Genomic DNA, 25,119 nt, shown 5'->3' on the forward strand with positions numbered 1-25,119 from the left:
GCTTTAAAATGATTGAAATTGTTAAAAACGTAGTTTAGCTCAACACATGTTGCATTTACTTTTGTAAATGACCTACGAATGACCTCCGAATATTATTTACGAAATATATGATGCAAATTATTATTGTTATTATTAATATGACCTCGCTCAACCTCACCGGAAAAGAAACTTTGAACCCTAGAGTTTCGACCAATGAAAGAGATGCAAGCTACCGGTGGTTTCAACAGCTGTCGCAGGTTAGTACACTTGTTAGGAAAGTTTAGTTTATCAAGATATTTAGCTTTTTTATCTGTTGTCATATATACCTTTATTTTTGTGGCATTGTTGAGAAGTGTATCTTCTCGACTTGACTTGTGAGAAACCCTCTTTTAGCTCTGTTAGCTTGTTAAAAACAAGTGTGGAGTGAGCTCGCTAGCTGTTAGCTTGTTATATAGCTGAAGCCTGATATATAAACCGACACACTAGCGCGTTCCCTCTTATACAGGCTATATCTTGCGCTTTTGTAACTTGATAACATAACACATTGTGATCCAGCCAGGCGTGGGGTTGCTTCAGTCTGCATGCTCAGTTGGGTTGCATAATTGTAGCCACCAGCGCTGTGTGTCAGCCACCATCTCATTGCTCTCACTTGAACTGAGGAGCCACAACGAGCCGCCCCGCAGCTATGTGCGACTCTGTGGATGTTATAGTAGCTGCCTGCTCTGTCCGTGTCCACAGCTAGCTCTTCTCTCTGGTGTATCCAGGATTATTATCGGATACTTCAAGGGCTGAGAAGATTTTATTTAAACAATACAATCTCCTGCCTCTCTTCACAGATTATTTGCTGCGATGAAAAGACGCTGATTGAAGGTGAGTATACTTTGGTATGGCAGCCAGTGTATTTCGAGTAAGCCATGATTGTCGAGGAGTGCTTTAAAAAAATCTGTTTAGGTCTATAGAGCTGTGACGATTAATTGATTAGTTGTCAACTTTTAAATTAATTACCAACTATTTTGATAATCGATTAATCGTTTGGAGTCATATTTTAAGAAAAAATGTCCACATTCTTTGATTCCAGCTTTTTAAATGTAGATATTTTCTGATTTCTTTAGTCCTCTGTGACAGTAATCTGAATATCTTTGGGTTGTGGGCTGTTGTTTGGGACAAAAACAAGACTTTTGGGAAACACTGACTGTCATTTTTCACCATTTTCTGTCACTTTATAGACAAAACAGCTGATCAAATAATCAAGAAAATAATCAACAAATTAACCAATAATGGAAATAATCGTTAGTTGCAGCCTCATATGTATCTATTGACAGAAAATGAGTGCGAGGAGAAGAGGCGGGAAGCCCAACAGAGGAGGAGGGAGATTTAACAAGCCAAGGGGAGGTGGAGGTGGTGGCGGCGGAGGAGGAGGAGGAGGCGGAGGCGGTGGTAGAAAAGGAGGAGCTGGCCGCTGGGATGACGATGATGATTTCAGCCTTGATTTTGGACCCTCTCGGCCTAGCAGGTATACATTCATAGTGAAGGAGTTCATTATAAGATTTAAAAGTGATAACAGGGTGCTCGGGGTTAATCATATCATCCTCTCTCTTGTGCCTCTGTGTTTGCCTCTATCTGTTTTTTTTTTTCTCCAGACCTAACAAAGGACGGGGCAGTGGTGGAGGTGGCCGTGGTGCTGGCAGGGATGGCGGTCGAGGACGGGGAGGCAGGGATCGAGACAGAGACGGCAGAGGCGGTGGGAATAGCAGCGGCAAGGCTCTGCCAAGATCCCTGGCGAGACCCAGAACATGCCTGAAGCCAGGTGACGGCATCAGACCAGAGGTGAGCACCATGCCCTTGCAGAGGATTTTCATGACTAATGAGAACCAAGAACAACTCAAGGAGTTGCTGCGGGAACTACAGACCCAGGACTTTGATGAGCCCTATGAGTAAGTACATCTATCTAAATATGCTTGAAATAGGCTACATCCCTTTATCTGTTAAATGAGACTTGGAATACTAGATTGTGAGTTCGTATGAACTCATACGACCCTCTCTGCCTCAGTGAATCTGGTTCAGATTATTCGAGGGGAGAGGAGGAGGAATTTGATGAGTTGGACCATCGTGACGAAGGCCAGTTTTGGGCCACTAAAGACGATCCTGTGGAGAGAGCAGAGAGCCCAGAATATGACCCAGAGTCTGACGATGAACGTCCTGCCCCTGAACCTGTTATCTCCTTATTTGCCATAGGCAAACTCTGCAGGTGATGTACAGATTTGTTTTGTTCTTTTTATTGCAGATTTCAGATCTGAAGCCACTATTTTCACTGCAGTGCTGTCAGGAACTTAAAGAATGAAGTCAAATGTTGTGCTTGCTCCCCTAACATCTGTTTTGCCATCTCTGCTCGACATAGGTATGGCTTTGACAGGGTGCGCAGCAAGCAGGCACTGGAGGTTAGTGGAGGAGACTTTGGGGCAACACTGGAACAGCTCCTCCTCCAGGTTTTCACTGAGCACTACGGCCAGAAAGCAGTTTCCCCTGATGGTCTTGAGGGGGTGCCTATGGATGAGTGCTTGAGCCAGAGGCAGGAGGAAGCTCTGGCGCTAGCTGCCATTTACGGTGAACGGTTCAATGAGCGCATCGCTAACACAGTCTGGACAGTAACCCTGGACCTCTTATTCCTCACGGGTGTGAACAAGAACGGCAGTGAAGTCGGAGATCGATATGGCGAAAAATCTGTTAACATCCGTGATGTCTGTCGATTCTACCTGAAAGGGCAAGGCTGCCGGTTTGGGAACAAATGCAAGTTCAAACACCAAATGCCCACCAAAGGGAGGTCTGGGGCTGGTTCCCCAGACCTGATGGGCCCCAGCCAGCCTGGGATCAGCAGCTATTCTCCTCCTGAGTATGAACTAGAGATTCGATTCCCCAAAGGAAACCGTTACCCATTTCAGGCACCGATAGTAGCCTTCAGCACCAATGACGAGTCCATGGGAGCTGCAGGGAGGCTCAGCGTGACCGAGAGATTGTTTGGAGAGGCATTGGCCGCAGCAAAGAGCAGCGAACCTGTTGTTTACACTCTCATCACCTTGTGTGAGGATGAATCTACCATGAGGGAACTGTTGGCTGTTAGTCATCACAAATACAGCACGCCGCCACCTGTTGTGGCAGCTCCACCACCCTCTCTTGCCATAGCAAAGAGTAAGAGTGTGAAGAGCAATGCTTCTGAGGAAAGCAGGAGTAGCAGTACCAGCAGTAGTAATTACACCAACAGCAGGAGGTCTGCTCCATCTTACAGCCAGAGACACTTAGATTGTGAGTCAACAAGTGACTTTATACTTTATACTAGACTTGTTTTTGTGTTTCTGGGTTGAAATCTCATCACCTATGTCTTTACAGATAAAGAGACAGAAGAGGCAGAAGAGCTGGATGAGAGGGATGAGGAGGAGGATGACAAGGCCGTTCCAGTGGAGAGCGAGAGTTACGTCAATCTGAGGAAGAGGATGGTGAACAAGCACAACCTTAAAATAGACAACCTACTGCAAGAAAACGGCAAGCTGTGTCGAGAGTTTCGGAGGAAACAGGTAAAAGAGGCTTGCTGCAATTTAGACATCTTAACACTCCGATATATTTTACTCTACCCTCTCCGGCACAATGCGTTTATAATTTACAATGTATTTTCACCCAGTCGTCCAGGCGCTTCAGGTCCATGCTGGAGCAGAGGAGGAAGCTGCCAGCTTGGCAAGAACAAGACAATATTCTAGACATGTTGGACCAGTGCCAGGTACTGGTAGTCAGCGGGATGACTGGGTGAGTCACACAGAGCTGCAAGTGTTGGCATTCACAAAGACTCATGTATGTATGTATGTATGGAAAATTTTACTTGACTTCATATAATCTATATGATTCTGTTTGATGTTTATTTTCTGTTTACTCCTCTGCAGGTGTGGTAAGACGACCCAGATCCCACAGTTCATTCTGGATGCCTCTTTAAATGGTCCAGCGGAGCAGGTAGCCAACATCATCTGCACCCAGCCACGCCGCATCTCTGCCATCTCTGTGGCTGAGAGGGTAGCACAGGAGCGTGCAGAGCGTCTGGGTAACTCAGTGGGTTACCAGATCCGCCTGGAGAGTGTCAGGGTACGGACATTTAACATATATCTAGTGTGCAGTATTTGGAACTTGCAACATTTATTCTCTCTGACTATTTCAGAGCATCCTGAACTTTAAATTTTGAAATAATCTCTCAATATGTTGCCAAGCTTTACGTAATAAAATAATCTCTTTTTACTGTGTTCTGTCAGACGTCTGCCACCAGACTGCTGTACTGCACCACCGGTGTGTTACTGAGGAGACTGGAGGGCGAGGCAGACCTCAAAGGCACCACACATGTCATCGTGGATGAGGTGCACGAGCGCACAGAGGAGAGGTGAGATTATGCAGATCAGTGACATATGGCACAGAAAGTGACTCTTCATTGTACATTTCTAGATGTTTATTCACAGCTTTTGTAATTTAGTCAATTGCAGACATCTCAAACTGGCAAATAACAAGATCAGTTTCTTTCTAAATCTTTTCCTAAAATGCATATTAACACACTTTTTTTCCTGTCAGTGACTTCCTGCTGTTGGTGCTCAAAGACCTGATTATACAGAGGCCAGACATGAAGATTATTCTAATGAGTGCCACACTCAATGCCAACCTCTTCTCTGAATATTTCTACAACTGTCCCACAATCCACATACCAGGTAACTTGCCACATGTAGTTCATACTGTACACCAAACCTGCAAATTATATTTTGCTCAAACTGAACGTCTGTTCACATATTTTTTTTCTCCTCTTAATGAATATCAATATCTCTCATTCCAGGGCGTACATTTCCCGTTGACCAGTTTTTCCTAGAAGATGCCATCACCAAAACCAAGTAAGTTCCCCCTTCTTCGCTCCAACAAACAAGTATACTTGACTGATCTTTTTTTTGTAACTTTATTTTTTACATTCACTTTCTCAGCTATGTGATTGAGGATGGCAGCCCTTACATGCGCTCAGGGAAGCAGAATTCATCCTCCACAAGTGGGCGAGGAAGCAAAGGAGGGTCAAGGGACTTGGTGGACGACTTGGGAGACGACATGTGGAACTTCATGTCTTTCTGTAAAAAGGACTTTGTCAAAGACTCTGTTCCCGACCAGCAGCTCAGCTTCCAGGAGCTCACAGTTAGATACAAAGGTGATTTGAGAACAAGTGTCATAAACTGAGCTGATCTGTTTCATGGGTTTTTAAACTGTACCTCATTCATCTTATCCAAATAAACTGGATATCACATTTTGTTTTGCTGTGGATGCAGATACTAAGAAGTCTGTGCTGAAGACCATTGCTGCGATGGACTTGGACAAGATCAACATGGATCTGGTGGAGAGTGTGCTGGAGTGGATCGTAGATGGGAAGCACAACTACCCCCCAGGTAAGAGTTAGAAATTTACTCTTACCATGAGGGTAATCCAGCATACCTTGGCAGTTTTAATGTGGACTTGAGTTATGTTTGTGTAATCTTTGAAATGTTTTTTGTGTGTTCCAGGTGCAGTGCTGGTGTTTTTGCCAGGCCTCGCCGAAATCAAGATGCTCTATGAGCAGCTGCAATCCAACAGAATGTTCAACAACAGGGGTGCAACCAGGTCTGTCGAAAGCTGTGTGTGTGTTTTGTTCTTTCATTGTTAGTGTTGGTGAGGGTATAAAACACAACAGAATTCATCTTCTGTGGTATTTTTGATTTACCTCGTTATGGTTTTCACTGGACATTCTTCCAACTCACTTCTTAAAAGAAGTATTTCATTCAATCTCCCCATTTGTCCTAGCCATTATCAATTCCCTACTTTTATCTGCTCAAGTGTCTAATTATTTTAAACCTGCTACAGTTCAACCATTTCTCAAAAAGCCATCTCTTGATCCATCCGTTTTAAATAACTTCTGCCTCAATATCTAAACTTCCCTTCCTGGCTATGGTCTCGGAAAAAATAGTTGCCGTGCAGCTCATCAATCATATGAACAGCAACAGGCTCTTTGATAAATTTCAGTCAGGTTTCAGGGCAGGTCATAGCACTGTGACTGCACTTCTAAGAGTTCTTAATGATATTCTTTTAGCAGCTGACAATGGCCAAACATCGGTTTTATTGCTTTCTAACTTTGACCAACAGGTGAAGTCAGTCATTCAATCATACTTTCTGCAACCTCATATCTCGAACATTAAATCTTATTTATCTGCTAAGAATCTGGAAACTGTCATCCACGCTTTCATTACATCCTGCTCAGACTACTGCGACTCACTGTATTCCCGTCTCATTCAATACAACATCTCCAAACTTCAACTAACTTCAAAATGCTGCAGCAAGACTCCTCACAAAATCCAACAGAAGAGTCCACGCTCTGCATCTCTACACTGGTTACCTGTACGTTTTAGAATTGATTTTAAAATTTGAATGATTACATTTAAAGTTCGTTTGGGGTTCCTCCATTTTCACTTTACTCTTTTTTTTTTTTTTTTTTTTACTGATTTTTAGTAATTCATAGCTCACTTGTCGTTATTACTGTATCAGTTCTACTTTTATTTATTATTTATCTGGTAATTTCTCTTGTTTTTGTCTTTGTAAAACACTTTGTAACTTGATTTTGAAAAGAGCTATATAAGTTATTATTGTTATTACTATAACAGAATTCTCATTTTCACTTATGATAAAGACATGGTTATCATTCACAGTATGGTATTTTCACATAAAAACCCAGATGTGGATAATCTATGTGGGTAAAATCATTCGTGTCTTTTTTTACATGTATATAATTTAGGTATTGTACAAAATGTAAAAGGTGTGTGATATCGTCATGAAACATTTTGATCTAATGCTCAGTTGGATAGGAAATGAACACTATCTATAAGTCAAATGCTAACTAACATAAGTGTACGTCCCCAACATCAGGTGTGTTGTGTATCCACTCCACTCAACCTTGTCCAACGAGGAGCAGCAGGCAGTTTTCAGCCGGCCTCCAGAGGGTGTCACCAAGATCATCATCTCCACCAACATCGCTGAGACCTCGGTAACCATTGACGACGTGGTATATGTCATCGACTCTGGCAAGATGAAAGAGAAAAGGTAACTTTATCTAAAGTTAAACCTTATTTAACCTTAAACCTTATTTATATATGTGCATGCCCACATAATCCACATACGTCATACTCGTTTGGTTGTATTTTCAGGTACGATGCATCTAAAAGCATGGAGAGCCTGGAGGACTCCTGGGTCTCTCGGGCCAACGCGCTGCAGAGGAAGGGCCGAGCGGGTCGCGTGGCCTCGGGGGTCTGCTTCCACCTCTTCACCAGCCACTGCTTCCAACACCAGCTGCCTGAGCAACAGCTGCCTGAGATCCAGAGAGTGCCTCTCGAGCAGCTCTGCCTCCGGTAGATCCATCTGTTTGCCCTTTGCACAATGCCAGCTAGTGTTGTCGCTCTGTAAATGCAGACAGTGAGGTTTATGTATGACATGGAAATGGAGAGGAAACTGGCTAATTACTTTTTTTTTCTCTAGCTTTCTTTGTCTGATTTTTCTCTTTTTTTACCCCTCTCTCTCTCTCTGACAGAATAAAGATCCTGGACGTGTTTGCAGAGCAGATGCTCGAGTCCGTCTTCTCTCGCCTCATCGAGCCCCCAGCTATGGGAAGCTTAGACGCAGCCAAGCAGCGCCTGCAGGACCTGGGAGCTCTGACTGCAGATGAGAGGTTGACCCCGCTGGGCTACCACCTGGCCTGCCTGCCCGTGGACGTGCGCATTGGAAAACTCATGCTGTTCGGCGCCATCTTCCGTTGCCTCGACCCAGCGCTCACCATTGCGGCCAGTCTGGCCTTCAAATCACCATTTGTAAGGCAACCACTCGGTACCATTGAGAGACCATATGTTTCTCTCCTCAGCATCACAGCACTGATTGTTTTCATATGACATATTCATTTGGTCCTCTCTCTTTGTTTTCCAGGTATCTCCATGGGATAAGCGTGAGGAAGCCAATGAAAAGAAACTGGCCTTTGCCGTGGCCAGTAGTGACCATCTAGCTTTGTTACAGGCATACAAGGTACAGACTTTGTATGTTAAGCTTTTAAAGCTAGTATGTTTTTAATTTATTGAAATGATCAATGTGATGGGCTTATCCTCTCTTTCAGGGATGGTGCTGTGCTGCGAAGAATGGCCACCAGGCCGGCTTCCTTTACTGCAGGGAGAACTTTCTGTCTTGGAGAGGCTTGCAGGTTTTTTTGTTTTTTAATTCACCACTTCTTGCAGTGTTTAAATCTAAACCTGCATGCAAAACAGTGAAGTGCTTGAACAGTTTGGTTTTTGTTTTATTCAACAGGAATTTTCTTTGTATCCAACTTAAACATTTCTTAACGCATGTGTGTTGTAACTCGTGCAGGAGATCGCCAGTCTGAAGAGGCAGTTTGCTGAGCTGTTGTCTGACATTGGCTTCATCAAAGAAGGGCTGAGGGCCAGGATTATAGAACGTATGTGCTCTAAAGGCACTGATGGTGTTCTGGAGGCAACTGGTCCTGAGGTAAAACACACACACGCACTATTGTACTATTTTTTTTTGTTTTCTTTCCAGTGCACATTAACATATCAGTTGTACAGCACTGCTTTTTCTGCTACCCTATGATATCACTTTTCATTTTTTGTTAGGGAAATTATTCTAATCTTTATTCTAATCTCTTATTTCAGAAACTAAGTCTTCTTTTAAATCAACAGATTTTTTTTAAATCTGTAGATAAGATGTAACCGTGGTCTTGAAGCAAATCTGATTATTTCTAAAACTGAAATATTTTAACCTTCCATAATACCAACAGATTCATACATATAACCACTTCTACTCCTTTCCAGGCGAATCTGAATTCAGACAACATCCGGCTGATGTCTGCCATGCTGTGTGCTGCCCTCTACCCCAATGTGGTCCAAGTGCGTATTCATCCTCTCTTTTGTTGAAATAAGAAACAAAAGCCAATGACGCATAAAAGTATCTCTCATGCTTAACACCCCGACTTGGCTTTATACTCTCTGCCCTGTGTTTGACGCGGTTCTCAGGTGCGAGCTCCTCAGGGGAATTACAAGATGACCAGCAAAGGAGCGATGAAGATGCAACCCAAAGCCAACGAGCTCCGCTTCATGACCAAGAACGACGGCTGCGTGCATGTGCACCCTTCTTCTGTCAACTACACGGTGAGATGATTCAAGTATAAAAAGATGTAGCTTCATATTTAACAGCAAGTAAGAGAAACAACCCTTGTGACTCTCCTCTGTGCTGCCAGGTTCGCCACTACAACAGCCCCTACCTGGTTTACCACGAGAAGGTGAAGACGAGCCGTGTCTTCATCAGAGACTGCAGCATGGTGTCTGTTTACCCGCTGGTGCTGTTTGGAGGCGGTCAGGTCAATGTGGAGCTGCACAAGGGAGAGTTTGTCATCTCCCTTGATGATGGATGGATCCGCTTTGCTGCTGCTTCTCATCAGGTCAGAGTGATGAAAGATTGAACAGTTTAGAATCAGATCAACAATAACTCTCCTTTACTTTTAATAACAGTGGTATTATTTTGATGATGAATAAGCATGGCCCAAAGCAATTACATAAAAATTATAGCAAGATCATTATCATTTGAGGACAAACTTTCATACTTCCTTTATGACCTGCAAAGTAGTCTGTATTCACTGTAATAAAGCACAGAAACACATTAATGGGGGTTAAGTTAGTATTTATGAAGGTTAAAAAAAAACTCCCTTTAAGATGAGGGCAGAAGAAAATTAATCCTGATGTAGGAAATAAAATTACCATATAAGGCAAGCTAGAGTATGAACTTGATCTTGTTAATGTGTGTGTGTGTTACCCAGGTGGCTGAGCTGGTGAAGGAGCTGCGCTGGGAACTGGACCAGCTGCTGGAGGATAAAATCAGGAACCCGAGCATGGACCTGTGCAGCTGCCCCCGCGGCTCCCGCATCATCCACATGATAGTCCACCTCATCTCTACGCAGTAGCTCTGCTACTTTATTCCCCTTTAAACCCTTTTTTGTCACCCTCAAGGGCTTAAATGCATGGAGCTCTGCAGTATAGATGTCTTTCTGCTCCTGCATCACTGCCACATAGTGATTTACTCCATTGATCCCACCGAGGGATCCTCACAAGGAGGAAAGTCAGAGTAAATAACCCTGAAACTGGTTGAAATTTGTATTGTGTTTCTCCAACACATATCAGCAGGCCAAATACTGTACTTGAAGTGCAGTCCTCTGGTTGAAGGACAGTCACCACACCACCCTGCTGTCATTGTGTTGCTGTACTAGGGGCTTTTTAAATCAAAGTATGCCTTGGGGAAGAAAAAAAAAATCGCTCTATGCAGGTGATCCATAAACCTCCAGCGCTGTAACTGCTGAAATCAAGTCTTATTTTGCTATTGATGAAATGCAACAATAGAAAAGTTCTTGTTTTTTGATGCCATACTACTACTGTATGTGCAGTAAATTGGCACAGAATTGATTGTGAAATTATGTCAGACAAGATGTCAGATGAATTGTGCACAGTGCATTTTTATTTTGAGTTGTGTGTCTTTCTCACAACTGAGAAGTTTCTTGGATCCATATTGGATTTCTTACACTCATAGTGACTGCATACTTATTATGGTTATGAATATTTATTTGTAGTGCATGATTGAGAGATCCAAGAGCTTCTGCATGGTATTCTGTTGTTTTACATTTACTGAATGTATTTCAATGTTACAGTGATGTCAAAACTACACTTTCACAATGTGAATGCAAGGGCTTTTTAAATCAGGAGAACTTGATGAGAGTTGCCAAAGAGTTTGAAAGCTGTTGTCTTAACAAGTGATGAATCCCACTGCACAAAAAATAAAAAAAAGTGAAGACGGCTATCTGCTGACTTTTATTTGCATTCTTACAGATTCCGTTTAGTTTTTCAGCTTTGTGATGTGTTTGAGGACAATTGCATCTCGGATGCAGCTAAAGAATTTACAGGCTTGGCGGAGAGGCCAACCCCGTCATTCATGAGTGAGTCTGTTCTGTCTCTATGACAACAGGACATAAACAAATGGGGTATCACTGTCCCCGTTGAAGCCATTCAGTTGCCACTTAGAACAGTGCCAAGTCCAGAACTGGTAAGATATATATATTTTTAATTAACAATTTCACTGTGTAGGCTGTTTTAAAAATGCACTTTTTTATGCTTATCCTTTAAAGTAAGCAAATTCCTTAATTGTAGTCTGCTTTTGAACTAATGACAAATCATTTTGTTCATGTACTGTTTATTATAGCATACTAAACAAAGTAACTAATTTCACAGATGGATGGATCATCCATCATCATATAGGAAGTGACACTGACGTCTTTCACTATGGTAAAGTTCAGTAAACAGACAATGCAAACTATTTATAGTCAAAGTGGAGTAACTGATCTAAATTGAGTAAAACACTTGTATTCCTTCCAAAGCCCACCAAATCCAGGAAATCAAGATCCCACAGTTCTAGGCCCGCCAAGAAGAGTGGGAGTCCAAAAACACCCAAAAAGAGGTCTTCCAGTGCCAAATCCAGCAAGAAAGAGGTTGACATCCTCAGCCCAGCAGCCATGGAGAATGTCTACTACATTTCACACAATGCAGTGGACTGTTTGGAGTTCAGAGGCTTTGGGTGGCCAAATTCAAAGAATAAGAAGAAGAAAAAGAAGGGTAGAAAGCGGAAGAAGAAAAAGTAGATTACATTTTGCCAAAGCTAAGATCCTTAGTAAAATTTAATGCCTTGCTTGTGGCTCCCTCTGGTGGACAGATTTGTGACAGCACAAGTAAGACACTTTGATAGCTTGGACTAGTGCAATGCAGCAATATAGATATTGTTTTTGATTCCACAAATTCATACAGTACTGTTAAGCAAATGTGTGCCAGTAAATCATTACATAATTCATGAGACAAAGACTTTGAAATTCATCATCAGCAACTTTATTGGAAGCTGAATGTTTCAGAATTGTATATGTATGCACCAATATCATAAAAAGTTTGGCAGTTGTTATTGACAATTAGGATGCTTGTGAGGGAAAGTCCTTAAACTCTGATGTACCAGCTTACTCTTTTCATATTCACTTTAGGGACACCTAATGTGAAAATGAATGTCATGTGTGAGTTAAAACACCACTGTGCATCCTAGAAAAGGCCAGCTAACAGTGCCATGACACTGGACTTGAAAGTGTTCCCACAAGGTAGTTTTAATGTCCTTTAAATCCACTCTTTGCTCCTTGCATCTTATAAAAAATAGGCTACAATGAGAACATGCCTATAAAACTAAAGGCAGAAACAAATACTGCTCCAGGCACTGTTAATATTCCCAAACATATTTTACATTATCAATCCTTTTATCAAATGTACATCATTATACCATAACCCTGTAAAATAAATAGTTTCTCTGCAGAATCCGTCTATTCTTGCTCGCAACATGGTCCCGTCTTTCTCACTCAGGGGGCTTCTTCTTGGCCTCCACGTCTTTCTTGAAAGCTTCGATTTTCTTGGCTATGTTGGGAACCTAAAGTGGAAAAAAATCAGTACAGTCAATTAGAGCTGCAACAATTAGGCAACTAATCGATTAGTCAATCAAAACAAATAATTTAGATAATTGATTATCATTTCAAGTCTTTTTTTTTTTTTTTTTTAGAAAAAATGTCTTAATTCTCTGGTTCCATCTTCTCAAATGTGAATATTTTCTGGTTTCTTTAGTTCTCTATGATAGTAAACTAAATAATTTTGGTTGTGGACTGTTGGCCAGGACAAAACATCTTAGGTTGCATCTTGGGCTTTGAGAAACACACTTTCACAATTTCCTGACATTTTATCACCCAAATGACTAATCAAGAAAATAATCATCAGATTAACCGATAATGAAAATAGTCGTTAGTAGCAGCCCTACAGTCAATATGCACTCTTATGTATATACAGTTGCCAATTCATCAGGTGTACTTACAACAGCCTTTGTGAAGGTTATAATGTTCTTTTTTTTAAATCCAATTTAGAAATTTAGTTGTATTGTGTTACACTGAAATGTATTTCTTAAATATTTTGTCCACTCCATTTATGTTGAGGAACCAAAATATTCAATTGCACCACAACCTACAGCCTCCCAAATGACCATGAAGTTTATTCAACACTTCTCTTGTACAATTTCAACAAAAACAGGGCATTATGATCTTCAGTGGGAGAGTTGTTGCAGAGCCATTTCATTAGATTGCATTTATGGTTGCTAGGTGTTCGTAATAAACTGGAAACTGATGCAGGTCAGTGGGAGGACTGAACAGTTTTAGCAGCACCTGTCCAGACACCCTTGCTTGCTGGTGTTTCGGTTTAACAAGTGACCGTGTTACCTGGTGACTCTCAGCAGAATGCATACGACAACTACAGACACACCGGCGGAGGGCATGGGTCACTGTCACGGAGATGACGTCACTGACCTGTTAAATTAAATGAGGACCTTTTTTTAAATAAAGAGAGACGTGCAGCAAACTCACATCGTAGTTCTGTGCGAGGTACATTCCCACCACATTCCCCAAAGTGAAGCCAGCCTGGAAAACAAAATACAAATGTTATTTAGGGCCGAAATATCAATCAATCAAATGATGACTCCACAAGACATTAGTTTTACTGTCATACTGACTTCATTGGTTTTTAAAGGGTAACACAGTTAATTGTTAGCTTTTTGGTGGCTGACAGCTACTTTTTAACTTAATAAAACAGAAACTTTTTTCTCGAATTTTACTCATGCTAACACATTAGCTATGCTACCTCCGCTGGTGTCTCTCAACATCCTGACAAATGTCGATGTCACACACGATAATGTCAGTTAAACTCACCAGAAACTGTAGCATGGTGGATCAACGAAGGGTTGGCAACAGCAGACTAACTTACTGACTTTGAACCAGGCAGTAAATTACAGGTTTGAAGAGGGGAAGTCAACCACCCTACTTCATTAACGAAGCTAGTCTGTCATCAACAATGGGTGTACGCATGCGCGAGATCAGCAAAAAAAGAAAAAAGATACAGAAGTAGTTTATCGCGTTATTTCCGGTGTTGTAGTCTTTTCCACAGTCTGAGCCGTACTGGCTCCCCAGTCGAAAACTACAACTCCCAGCACCGCACAGAGTCTACCCATTGGGTGTTGTTGCAATGGTGGTGTCGGTGGGACATTGAATGACTTTGGCTCCATCACGAAATTAGCTGCTAAATTTTTTTTAATTCTCAAAAACGTGAGCATGGAGGCTCTTATTCCTGTTATAAACAAGCTTCAGGATGTGTTTAACACAGTGGGCGCGGATATTATACAGCTGCCGCAGATAGCAGTAGTGGGGACTCAGGTAAAATACTGTGATTGTGTGCATCTTGAGCGACTGTCATGCTAGCCTGATAACCTGAATGCATAAATAACGACAACATTATTAGAGGAGACATACTTGGAAGGCAACATTTACTACAATACTTCATATTCACTTACTAAAATGAATTTAGGCTACACGGAAGCAGCTCTGCATGTTTAGGTGGCCTGCTACAGACATTATTTGCAAAGTACTGGCAGTGGCAGTGAAGTCTATTTTGATCATCTCCAATCAGTCCTATTTTAAGATCCACAACCAGGTCATTGCTGAGTAAAAGACAGGTGCACAGCTCTACAGTATATCAGGGCCTTGTGTGTGAAATCAGTTTTGCATGATAAGGAAGTCCTTCCTGGTTTATCCCACATCTAACTCATGTCTTTATCTGTATTTTGTGTCCTCAGAGCAGTGGTAAGAGCTCTGTGCTGGAGAGCCTGGTGGGCAGGGACCTGCTGCCCCGTGGGACCGGCATCGTAACCAGGCGACCTCTCATCCTCCAGCTGGTCAACGTGGATCCTGGTGATGCTAGGAAGAATGATGACAGCGGTAGGCACTAACATGCCTCTAATCTGAGCAGAGTTTCAGACCGATCGACTACCCCCCAGCAGTTTGTTTTGGGGTTCTTCCATCCACACACATCTATGGGGGGGAACATGCCCATCATTTATGATTTCCAGTTAATTAATATCCATTTGTGTTCTTTCTCTGTCACTGTCTGATCACTTGCAGATGCCAGGGTGTGAAAAAGCACTGTGCTTCATAAAGGTGCATTGCACAGGTGTCTTTACATGTAAATAACCCAAAGTAGCATTCTAGTTCTGCTCCCTCCTTTACAACACTATAGCTGTCATTCTTGCTGCCAAACTCCTCAGACCAGTAACTATTGTCAGTCGTCCATGCTTAGTCGAGCCCTAACGTTAGCCTCCTGCTCACAGTAGTTGTATTTTAACACCTGTGCTTTCCTACCTCAGGAATGCTAAGTGTAAACTCTGACACATACTGTTTTCTTGTGTTTCTCAGACAGAGAAGGTGAAGAGTGGGGGAAGTTTCTACACACCAAGAATAAGGTATGAATTTTTGTGATACAAAACATTTAATTAATACCATAAAGTCTTGCTGTTCTTAATAATGTTTTTGTCTTTGTGCAGATCTACACAGATTTCGATGAAATCAGGCAAGAAATTGAAAATGAAACAGAGCGAATATCAGGGAATAATAAGGTGAGACATGGATGGAGGATGGAGACGTCTTTCTGTATGTTTTCTAATCTATAGATACCAGATTTACTGCACCACATGTGGCTTACATCCCTACTGTTAAGCAAGGAACTCAAAAATGACTGAATGACAAATCTATGATGCACGTTATTCCCATAAACCATGTCTAGTATCAGTTTTCTTGCTGTCTGGTATGATAAACAACTCAACTACTTATAAAGCACTTTAAAAGAAGTTAACAGAATTGCTTTCCTACAAAATAATATGAGAAATTGTGATTAAGATGAAACACAATGAAACATTACATTTGCACAACCAAAAGCTGCAGGTCATAAAAAATGTAGGTGCTGATTTTCAATAGAGGTGCTCTTCAGACAAGTGTATGGGATTGACAGAAGGATTTAGTTTGATGATTTGGTGATGTGGAGGAGAGCTGAAGTAATGAGAAGATTTAAAATAATAAGATCATATTCAAAGCTATGTAAATAAAACAAAGGCAATTACAGCAGCAGCCAGTATGTTCCTTCTTTCTTTGCCAGTTAGGAGCCTAACTGCAAATTCTGGGTTAGCTTCAGGCAAACCAAGGATTAGTGACTAACACACATTATGTACAGAGAATTAAAATAATCTAGTCTCGATGAGATGAAAGCATACATAACATTTTTCCAAATCTAGGATGTGAGAAAAGCTTTCCTTCAGAAATAGCTCTGAGCTGAGAAAACTGGCTTTTACAACAGAGAGCGTATATGATTATGGAGTTTGAGGCCACAGTGGAAAATCACACCAACACTTTTGACATGTAGCTGAGGGCTCGAGGTGTCTGGAGAACTTCATCTTATAGCATCTTATATCCTGCAGGTGCTTGAAGGGTGATTCAGAGAAAACTTTGGGTTATTTGCATAACTCCAGTTCTCTGAGTAGCATGAGTGAGTGTCTCAGAGCGGGAACTGTGTTAGCTACCTGCTTGGAAGTCAGAACACTCCCAGCAGACCTGAATTAGCATTCTAGTTTTGTTCCCTCCTTCACAACATTATACCTCGCTGCCTTCTTCCCCACACCAGTTACTATTGTCAGGCGTCAACCATGTTTGCCTTACTTTTCGTCCTCGCGTAGCCATGCTAGGCCAGCTATAGAGGACACCTATCCCAAGTTTGTGCCTCCCATGTTTTAGTGTTACATTCAAAACACAGTGTTTCTCCAAAAGATCAATACCCAGGGATGTTAGTAAAACTCAGAAGGTCATTTAACAACACTCACTGCTGTTCTGAATGTATTTCCAGAATCCTCAAATACCTTCTAAACATCTGAATGAAGAAATATTCCTTCTGCTGGATGAAAAAAAAAGATTTTTAACACATTTTTGTTTCCTAATCCAAATAAAGACGGAGGCTACCTGGATAGGAAACACAGTTGAAACTTATAAAACAGATCAAACATCATTTATTTTCAATATGCAGCAAACTGAATTTTAGAAAAGTCTTTTAGGAATTTCTTCAGAACAGTGATGAGTGTTGTTAAATGACCTTGCAGGTTTTTCAAACATCACTGGGTTTTTATCTTTCGGAAAAAATTGCTTAGCTCCATGACTGGAATGTAACTCTCACACATTAGAGGCACAAAGCGGGGCTAAGAGACAGCCAGCTTAGCAAAAACAGCCTCAAGAGAACTGAAATATTACCTAAAGTATTGTTATTATCATTGGAATTGACAGTCAGTAGAACAAAAAAAAAAAGATTGTGCTCTGCGGAAATGATTTTTAAATGTTTTTTTTTTTTTAACTTCTGTTCTGTAAAACAGTACTGTGCTGTTCAATACACAGTGTGCATCTATTCTTTCTTATTCGTCTGCAGGGAATCAGTGATGAACCCATTCATCTGAAGATATTTTCTCCTCACGTTGTCAACCTCACACTGGTGGATCTGCCAGGAATCACTAAGGTAATACATGCCGCACTCCCCACTTCCTACTCCTCAAGACAAGGCTTTGATCATCTCAGACCCCTCAGGAAATTTGTTATACAACACTTCCTTTTTTAAAAGATACAACTATTCATTAAAAAACACACAAAAAGCCTAAAAAGCAAGATATGCCTGGTCACTGGTGTTAATATCCCAGTCTGGTTGGTGCTTTTGTGTATTAGATATTTGTAGACTGCAGGGAATTATTAACTCAGGCTTGATGCTTCTAAACCGTGTACCATCAAAGCCCGAGTGTACGCAGGCTTTGATTCCAGCCTCATTAGTTCCTCCCCTCCGGTTGAACATGTGTTAATTTGAGAAATCCCCAGCTACGGTTTCTAACGAATCAAATTGAGATGTACTGTGTCTTTTCTTTAACTGGTACTGTTCCCTTCAGGTGCCCGTGGGTGATCAGCCTAAGGACATTGAGGTTCAGATTAGAGATTTAATCCTGAAGCACATCTCTAACCCTAACTGCATCATCCTGGCTGTCACGGCCGCTAACACAGACATGGCCACCTCAGAGGCCCTCAAGGTGGCCCGGGAGGTTGACCCTGACGGTAAGAAAAACTAAACAGACATTTTCCAAAACTATTATGACAGTACACTCCTACAGAACAGAACACAGGTCAAGTGTTAATCAACCTTTATTTGCTGACTTTCTACCATTTATTTTGACACAAACTGAACTTTCTGAACCAATGCGGCTCACCAGGCCGGAGGACCCTGGCTGTGGTGACCAAGCTGGACCTTATGGACGCTGGCACTGATGCTATGGATGTGCTGATGGGCAGAGTCATTCCTGTCAAACTGGGCCTCATTGGAGTAGTCAACAGGTCTGTAAAACAACAGTCATTGTACAATAAATACTATGAAATAATCCATTATTCACAATGAAGATGAGTGTGTAATAATAGAGATAGGTGGTAGAGATGAGTGCACTGTTGGTACATTTTTAACGCTGATAGTCAAGGCTGATATGTCAGTGTGTGTTGTTAATCCTTTATCACTGTATCACATTGTGGGATGTTTCTAATATAAGTTACAATGAAATGACAGTTATGAATAATGTAAGATGGTCTTCTGTATATCCTGACATTTATTTTTATTTTCCTTATGCCCAGCATTAAATATTAATGTTGTGTTGTATTTGGACTTTTAGGAGTCAGTTGGACATCAACAATAAGAAGACTGTTGCTGATGCTATTCGGGATGAACATGCTTTCCTGCAGAAGAAATATCCATCTCTTGCCAATAGAAACGGAACCAAATACCTGGCAAGAACCCTCAACAGGTAAATGAATATTAGCATGACAAAGTCTCATGCTTTTCTTGGTGGGAACCATTTTAAAATCCCAGTATCAAAAAAAGAAAAGAAAAGAAAGAAATCAACACTTTGAAAAATAGACAAGAAAAAACAACAACATATTTTCATCATGTTTGTGCCTCTGTACATCTATTTCAGTTTCATTTAGACCAGTTTAGACTTTTTGATAGTAAACTCCAAAGAATTACCCTCCAGAAGAGACCAGGACCTGAACTGTAATTAAAAGATTTTATGAATAATACGTGTTTTATTATGAGTATGTCATTTTCAGAGCGGTGCTTGTTAAGTCGTTTTAATTGAATGAATGAGTCTGCAGTCTGGACAGGTAGAATTCCCTGTGTGGACCACATCCTTGCAGCCTTTTGTAATGAAAAAAGAATATCTAATTCTTAATTTTTCCAGGTCAGTCAGTGCACAAAGAGTAAGACACAGATATATTTATACTGCGTGTATGGACATGTTACCAGGGCAACATCATCTGTCAACATCAGTGACTGTCAGAAGCAGCCCTGGTCAGCCATCAGAGAAATTGCTGTCGTCTGTTATTTAAAAAAAAAACATTTCGCTTGACAATGCAGAGCTCAGAATCTAATTTGACATATCTGCATACAAACAGAACCCTCTGCCCTTTACTATCACAATGTCAGGTTACTGATGCATCACATCCGGGACTGTCTCCCTGAGCTGAAGACACGGATCAACGTACTGGCAGCCCAGTACCAGTCCCTGCTCAGCAGTTACGGCGAACCAGTCGAAGACCAAAGTGCCACCTTGCTCCAGCTCATCACCAAGTTCGCCACAGAGTACTGCAACACCATCGAGGGCACGGCCAAATACATCGAGACGGCAGAACTGTGAGTTCCAGTGCCGGTGCACGGCCACATGGTGATGCTGTTGAGCCAGCTCAGTGAAAATGAGCAAAACAACTGCATTGGTTTCATCATTTAATATGATACAACTTGTAAGTTGAGGCACGCACAGCCTCTGTGAAGGAAAAGCTGACAGGAGAGTACACCACAGGGTTCACACGCCAACTAATATCCCCCTGCTGCTATTTTTCAGGTGCGGTGGAGCCAGAATTTGTTACATATTCCACGAGACTTTTGGCAGAACATTGGAGTCAGTGGATCCTCTGGGAGGACTCAGCACCATAGATATTCTAACAGCCATAAGGAATGCAACAGTGAGTGCTGGTGCATTATGTAAACATGACATCATTAGGGACACTAAAGTTTCTCCTACCAACGATGTTCTGTTGCTTTTGGTGTTTGCTCACGTAACAAAAGTTCTTCTGGGTAATCGATAACCTCCTACCTCTCCTCCTCTACATCAGGGCCCACGTCCATCCTTGTTTGTGCCCGAGGTTTCCTTCGAGCTGTTGGTGAAGAAGCAGGTGAAACGCCTGGAGGAGCCCAGTTTGCGTTGCGTGGAGCTGGTCCACGAGGAGATGCAGCGGATCATCCAGCACTGCAGCAACTACAGCACACAGGCAATCAACTCCGCTCACATCTCCTCAGTCAAAGAAAGGACCATGTGTATTTATCTTTCCCTCTCACGCAGACTTCCATATTCATGTTGTTTTTGTCCTGCAGGAGCTGCAGAGATTCCCTAAGCTGCATGAGGCCATTGTGGAAGTCGTCACCTCCCTCCTGAGGAAGAGGCTGCCCATCACAAATGAGATGGTACCATCACATTTATCTCCTTTTTTGTATGCATGCTTTCATGTCCAGAAGTCAACATCTTTTAGATTGCAGTGCTTTATTGAGAACTTTTAATTTGAATACTGGTTTGATGACTTTAATTGTCCTTTTTTTCCTGTATTAGGTCCATAACTTGGTTGCAATTGAGCTGGCCTACATCAACACTAAGCACCCAGACTTCGCAGATGCTTGTGGGGTCATGAATAACAATATAGAGGTCTGTACTCACAACAAAATGCCCCCAAAATACAGATATTTTTCTGGCAGAATAAAGAGACAAGATAGGATACTGTAGGTAGGAGAGGCATTATATGTATTGATTAATAATTATTTAAGTATATAAAAAGTATGAAATGTATGGAAGCAAATGAAAGCTGTAAGTATCAGAATTTATAAACCTGACTTGAATTTTTCAGGGCAGAATTCGAGAAGCTGTAATACAGAATTTGTGAAACCAGAAAAAAAATACAAATAAAACTTTAAATAACCGCTTGGGATATTTAAGAGAGGAATTCAAACCACATAAATTCAAACAGATATTTCATTTCATTACACCTTTGCTTCTACAGGGATGCCAGAAACTTTATTCTAGGTAATTGCATTTTATTATGCAGGAACCAACTTGTGTATCATTACGTTCTGTAATTTTTTTTCTTTTGAAAAGTTGGGATTTATACATGTTACACACAAAAAATATCAGGCTCTGTGGAAGAGGAGATACATGTAGATCTAAAGGGCTCATTCTAAGGTAACGAAAACACAAGATTCCTATTTTCGGGTGATTGTTCACCAATTAAAACATACTTATGAATATTATATTCCATTTCTGCCGAGTCCGTTCAGCTAGATGCCACTAAATCCTACACACTGCACCTTTAAATGATGAAATGTGCTTTTAATTACCAGAGTGGTTGGTAGAGCTTAAAGCATTTTCTTTGAAAAGTAGAGTAACTTCTTTCAGCGTGTGATTTCCAGTAAAAGATCTTACATACTTTCCTAGGATGTGTTGGAGTTTTAATAATTTTGCCAACATCTGTTTTTGTGTGTTCTTAGGAGCAAAGGAGAAACAGGATGAGAGAGCTGCCCACTGCAGTACCCAGGGATAAGGTAAAAGAAATACCACTATTCTGAAATCTAACACACTGTGTTATAATATCGAGTTGCAGTCTGCAGCGTCCCCAGTATAAAGGCCACTTACGCAGTGTTAATTGCAGGATGAGGATCTGTGAACCAAATGCTTCGGATAGTTTCCATCGAGGAATTTTATCCCACATCTTCTCTCTCCTTCTCAGAAAGTCCCCTCTCCTCCTCTCAAATGACTTTCGACTGCCAACCTCCTTTCCTCTGTCTTTCCACATTTCTTCTCAGTGCTTTTTTTTTTTTTTTTTTTCTCTCTCTCCATCCCCACTCTCATATTCCTGCTAGTCTGCTGGCCCAACTGTGGTTTCTGGCGAGCCCCCTGCGTCTGGAGCAGTCATGGACGGTGCCAAGGTGGGCACATACGCAGCTCGCTGGCTCTGTGCCTTGCTGGCTGTGGGGCTGGTGATGGAGCATGGATGGATGGATGGATGGATGGATGGATGGGCATGGGCTGCTGGCATGCACTCTGATCTTTGTCTGCTGATGCTGTGCTCTTGTTTCGCTCTTCCTCAGCCTGTGTGGACATGCACTAACAACCGTTGTGTTTTCTGCAGAGTCTGTTTTCCCCAAAGTTGGTCCACCTGTCTCAGAGAAAATACCTTTTCCTCCCTCTATTTTCTTTTCCAACCTCTTGACGCTTTGGTTGCCTCGTCTATTTTTACTTAGATTATAGGAGTTGTTTTATGATGGATTTTCTAACCGCTGTGCACCATCTATCCGAGCTGCTCTGAGCTCTACTCCTCTAAAAATGCATATTTTAGAGGAGTGACAATGGTTACTGCCGTGCCTATCATGTCTTCAGTTTAACTGGTGCATTAATAGTTGAGTTCACTTCCATTCTCTGAGAGCAGTGGAGGAGTCCATCCAATTTTATCTCCAAAAAAAGAAATTTAATTCTGTCAGTGGCTTTACTGTGCTCAGTTATGAATGTTTCTTTTTTTATGCACTCGCCTGCATATGATCCTGTCAGGGTTATTATGCTACATACCCTAACCGTCCTGTCCCTGTGAACCCTAATGACAAGCGAAAGTTTGGGCCCTGGTTGATGTGGTAAGGGTTCAAATTTCTTCGTTTTCTGATTTGGTCATGTTTATGGCCATGGCAGGCCCCAGCAGCAGGGCCCCAAGGTGAGCAGGACGGCACAGGGAACTGGAGGGGGATGCTGAAGAAAGGAGAGGAGGCCCCAGGCTCGGGACCCGGAAGCCCCCTTAAAGGAGCTGTCAACCTCCTCGATGTGGTAACTCAATCATTTTCACCCATTAGGGAGATTAGGAGTATTTTTCATGGAACGACTAATTAAAACACTCTCTCCCCTCACCTCAAGCCTGTGCCAGTTGCCAGGAAGCTGTCGTCACGTGAGCAGCGGGACTGTGAGGTCATCGAGCGCCTTATCAAGTCGTACTTCCTTATCGTGCGCAAGAACATCCAGGACAGGTAGGCAGCTCACTCTTCTGGATATGGAGGAGGATATGTCTGGTGATATTCAGTATTTTTTAATTGTAAATAACAACAAGGAATTGATCCTCCTAACAAGTGCCTGTATAGCTAAACCTCCAAAAACACACACACAGTATCCTGCTGCTGTTGTAAATACTCACTAGTGCACCAAATATATATCAATCTGCAACTGAAAATAGTCCCCAACAAATAGCCTTTTTCCTCCTGCTTGAGTAATGTTTGCTAAAAACTACGCTGCCAAACTGTTTTAGAAAATTGCTAGACTTTTTTTTTTTAAACTGAAAGATTTACATTTTCAATAGGAACCAATGGCCTTGGGGCTGAGTGCCACACACAGTCTGGGGAAGTTGGACAGAACTGAGCGATGGACTAACACATTGTTGATTTGAGTCATTTCATGAGATTTGTTTACAATTAGAGAAGTAGAGGTCTCTCCTCCGCAAGAGGAAAACAAATGGGGTTTTCTGCCGTATTGTTTGGGTGTAGGTCCCCCTAGAGCTCAATAGAGTTAAATACCTCACATTAAACTCGTAGCTCGTACTTAAACAGCTCGATACTTAAACAGGTGCAGCCACCTGGTGGGTCAAACCAAAGCCCCTCCATCTGGGGGACAACACAATCACCAGGCCATCTTGCCGCCTTGTTCTCAACCATCTGTTCGCTCTGTTTCCTCTCCCTCTTTCACAGCGTGCCGAAGGCAGTGATGCACTTCCTGGTCAACCATGTGAAGGACAGCCTCCAGAGCGAGCTTGTTGGCCAGCTGTATAAATCTGGCCTCCTCAATGATCTGCTGACTGAGTCGGAGGATATGGCCCAGCGGCGCAAGGAGGCCGCCGACATGCTACAGGTAACAGACTCCCACCTTGTAGTCTCTGTGTTTCCCCGATGAGTTGAGGTTCTTTTGGTCATTTCAGTGCATGTTTTTTTTCTTTTTAATCTTGTCCGCAGGCGTTGCAGAAAGCCAGCCAGGTGATCGCAGAGATTAGGGAGACACATCTGTGGTGAAAAATCAACAATGGGAGCTGAACCTGATCTTGTTGGTCTGTTATCTCCTCATCATGCACTCATCATGTCTAAACTTGAAGATTTGGATTAGCATCCATTAAAAAAAATGCACTGTTATGATCCCTGCCCCAAACGTAGGTATCATATTGGCTCACAGCTACCTGAAAGAAATGTAAGTTAATTGAAGTGTTTATTTAAAATACTCCTTAAATATGCTTTTGTGTCATCTACAGTATAGTATGACAATGCACTGCCTCTGTAAGTTAAATGTTCAAGATAAGACTTTAGAAACTGTAGTTGCCACCCAAGGCTCCTGGAGGAGATGGTGAGTGCAGCCAGAGGTAAAGCACTTCTCATTTTGACAGATTGTGGTTAACCAGTATGGAAATGGACTTTGGTGTGAAGCAGAAATGAAAGTTTTGATGCTATTTTGGCAGCTCCACAAAGCCTTCTGCAAATGTTTTGGCTCCAGGTTATATAAAATCATAAAACATTATTCATCCCCTCATCTGCAACCTTTTCATTTAGGAATAGCTGTCGTGTCAGAAACCATGGAACCTCAAAAGTCATAGTGTAACAATACAGCAGGGATTGCTTCATTGAATTGAAAAGACATAAGCTGACTCGCAGCACCACAGTCCTGTGTACATACTCCATCACTTTGATTTTTGCACTGTTGTCACCACACTGTACTCTATAGAAAGTCCTGACACTGTAATGCCACCAGAATCTTTATTTATTAATGTGTTATTTAAGTGTGCGGTTAGTGTCATGAGCACTATTGCAGCTTACTGCAGTAGATGATTTAATTATGTTTACATATCGCTGCCTACATGTGAAATTTATGGTGCACTGTGGTTCTCTGTGTATGGTTCCCAAAAGAAAGAATAAATAGAGGTATTTTATTGCCACCTGATTGATT

At 41.8% G+C, this 25,119-nt stretch overlaps 4 protein-coding genes and 1 long non-coding RNA gene across 6 annotated transcripts in view; 3 read left to right on the top strand and 2 right to left on the bottom strand.

Moving 5' to 3' along the window:
• LOC137176147 (uncharacterized) overlaps nt 1-25,119 on the bottom strand; it is a 59,845-nt gene that overhangs the window by 13,676 nt on the left and 21,050 nt on the right. The gene's annotated exons all lie outside the window — the stretch shown is intronic.
• dhx57 (DEAH (Asp-Glu-Ala-Asp/His) box polypeptide 57) lies at nt 93-10,905 on the top strand. Its single transcript, XM_067582222.1, has 25 exons — nt 93-236; nt 816-849; nt 1,302-1,492; nt 1,620-1,913; nt 2,030-2,227; nt 2,378-3,279; nt 3,364-3,548; nt 3,653-3,774; nt 3,909-4,104; nt 4,269-4,393; nt 4,579-4,712; nt 4,835-4,889; nt 4,977-5,191; nt 5,310-5,426; nt 5,541-5,637; nt 6,934-7,107; nt 7,212-7,412; nt 7,592-7,868; nt 7,981-8,076; nt 8,165-8,248; nt 8,413-8,550; nt 8,874-8,948; nt 9,075-9,209; nt 9,299-9,499; nt 9,875-10,905. The coding sequence occupies exons 3-25, from the start codon at nt 1,305-1,307 to the stop codon at nt 10,016-10,018; spliced, it is 4,353 nt and encodes a 1,450-aa protein (XP_067438323.1). The 5' UTR covers nt 93-236; nt 816-849; nt 1,302-1,304; the 3' UTR covers nt 10,019-10,905.
• Nucleotides 10,978-11,958, top strand: LOC137176145 (small lysine-rich protein 1). Its single transcript, XM_067582237.1, has 3 exons — nt 10,978-11,148; nt 11,334-11,387; nt 11,480-11,958. The coding sequence occupies exons 2-3, from the start codon at nt 11,385-11,387 to the stop codon at nt 11,738-11,740; spliced, it is 264 nt and encodes an 87-aa protein (XP_067438338.1). The 5' UTR covers nt 10,978-11,148; nt 11,334-11,384; the 3' UTR covers nt 11,741-11,958.
• Nucleotides 11,966-14,031, bottom strand: stmp1 (short transmembrane mitochondrial protein 1). Its single transcript, XM_067582238.1, has 3 exons — nt 13,877-14,031; nt 13,535-13,588; nt 11,966-12,558 (listed from the first exon to the last, which is right to left on the bottom strand). The coding sequence occupies exons 1-3, from the start codon at nt 13,889-13,891 to the stop codon at nt 12,487-12,489; spliced, it is 141 nt and encodes a 46-aa protein (XP_067438339.1). The 5' UTR covers nt 13,892-14,031; the 3' UTR covers nt 11,966-12,486.
• Nucleotides 14,193-25,113, top strand: LOC137176140 (dynamin-1-like protein). Of its 2 annotated transcripts, XM_067582228.1 has the most exons (19): nt 14,193-14,377; nt 14,797-14,938; nt 15,413-15,459; nt 15,541-15,612; nt 17,460-17,546; nt 17,965-18,127; nt 18,283-18,403; nt 18,730-18,861; nt 19,542-19,748; nt 19,957-20,077; nt 20,228-20,383; nt 20,487-20,576; nt 20,719-20,811; nt 21,648-21,701; nt 22,020-22,085; nt 22,840-22,971; nt 23,059-23,168; nt 23,880-24,039; nt 24,141-25,113. In XM_067582228.1, the coding sequence occupies exons 1-19, from the start codon at nt 14,276-14,278 to the stop codon at nt 24,195-24,197; spliced, it is 2,112 nt and encodes a 703-aa protein (XP_067438329.1). In that variant the 5' UTR covers nt 14,193-14,275; the 3' UTR covers nt 24,198-25,113. The 2 variants fall into 2 exon arrangements, with proteins under 2 accessions (XP_067438329.1, XP_067438330.1); XM_067582229.1 differs by lacking the exon at nt 22,020-22,085 and having other exon boundaries at nt 14,194-14,377.

Source organism: Thunnus thynnus, chromosome 23, assembly GCF_963924715.1.
Source record: "Thunnus thynnus chromosome 23, fThuThy2.1, whole genome shotgun sequence".
NCBI classification, from domain to species: Eukaryota; Metazoa; Chordata; class Actinopteri; order Scombriformes; family Scombridae; genus Thunnus; species Thunnus thynnus.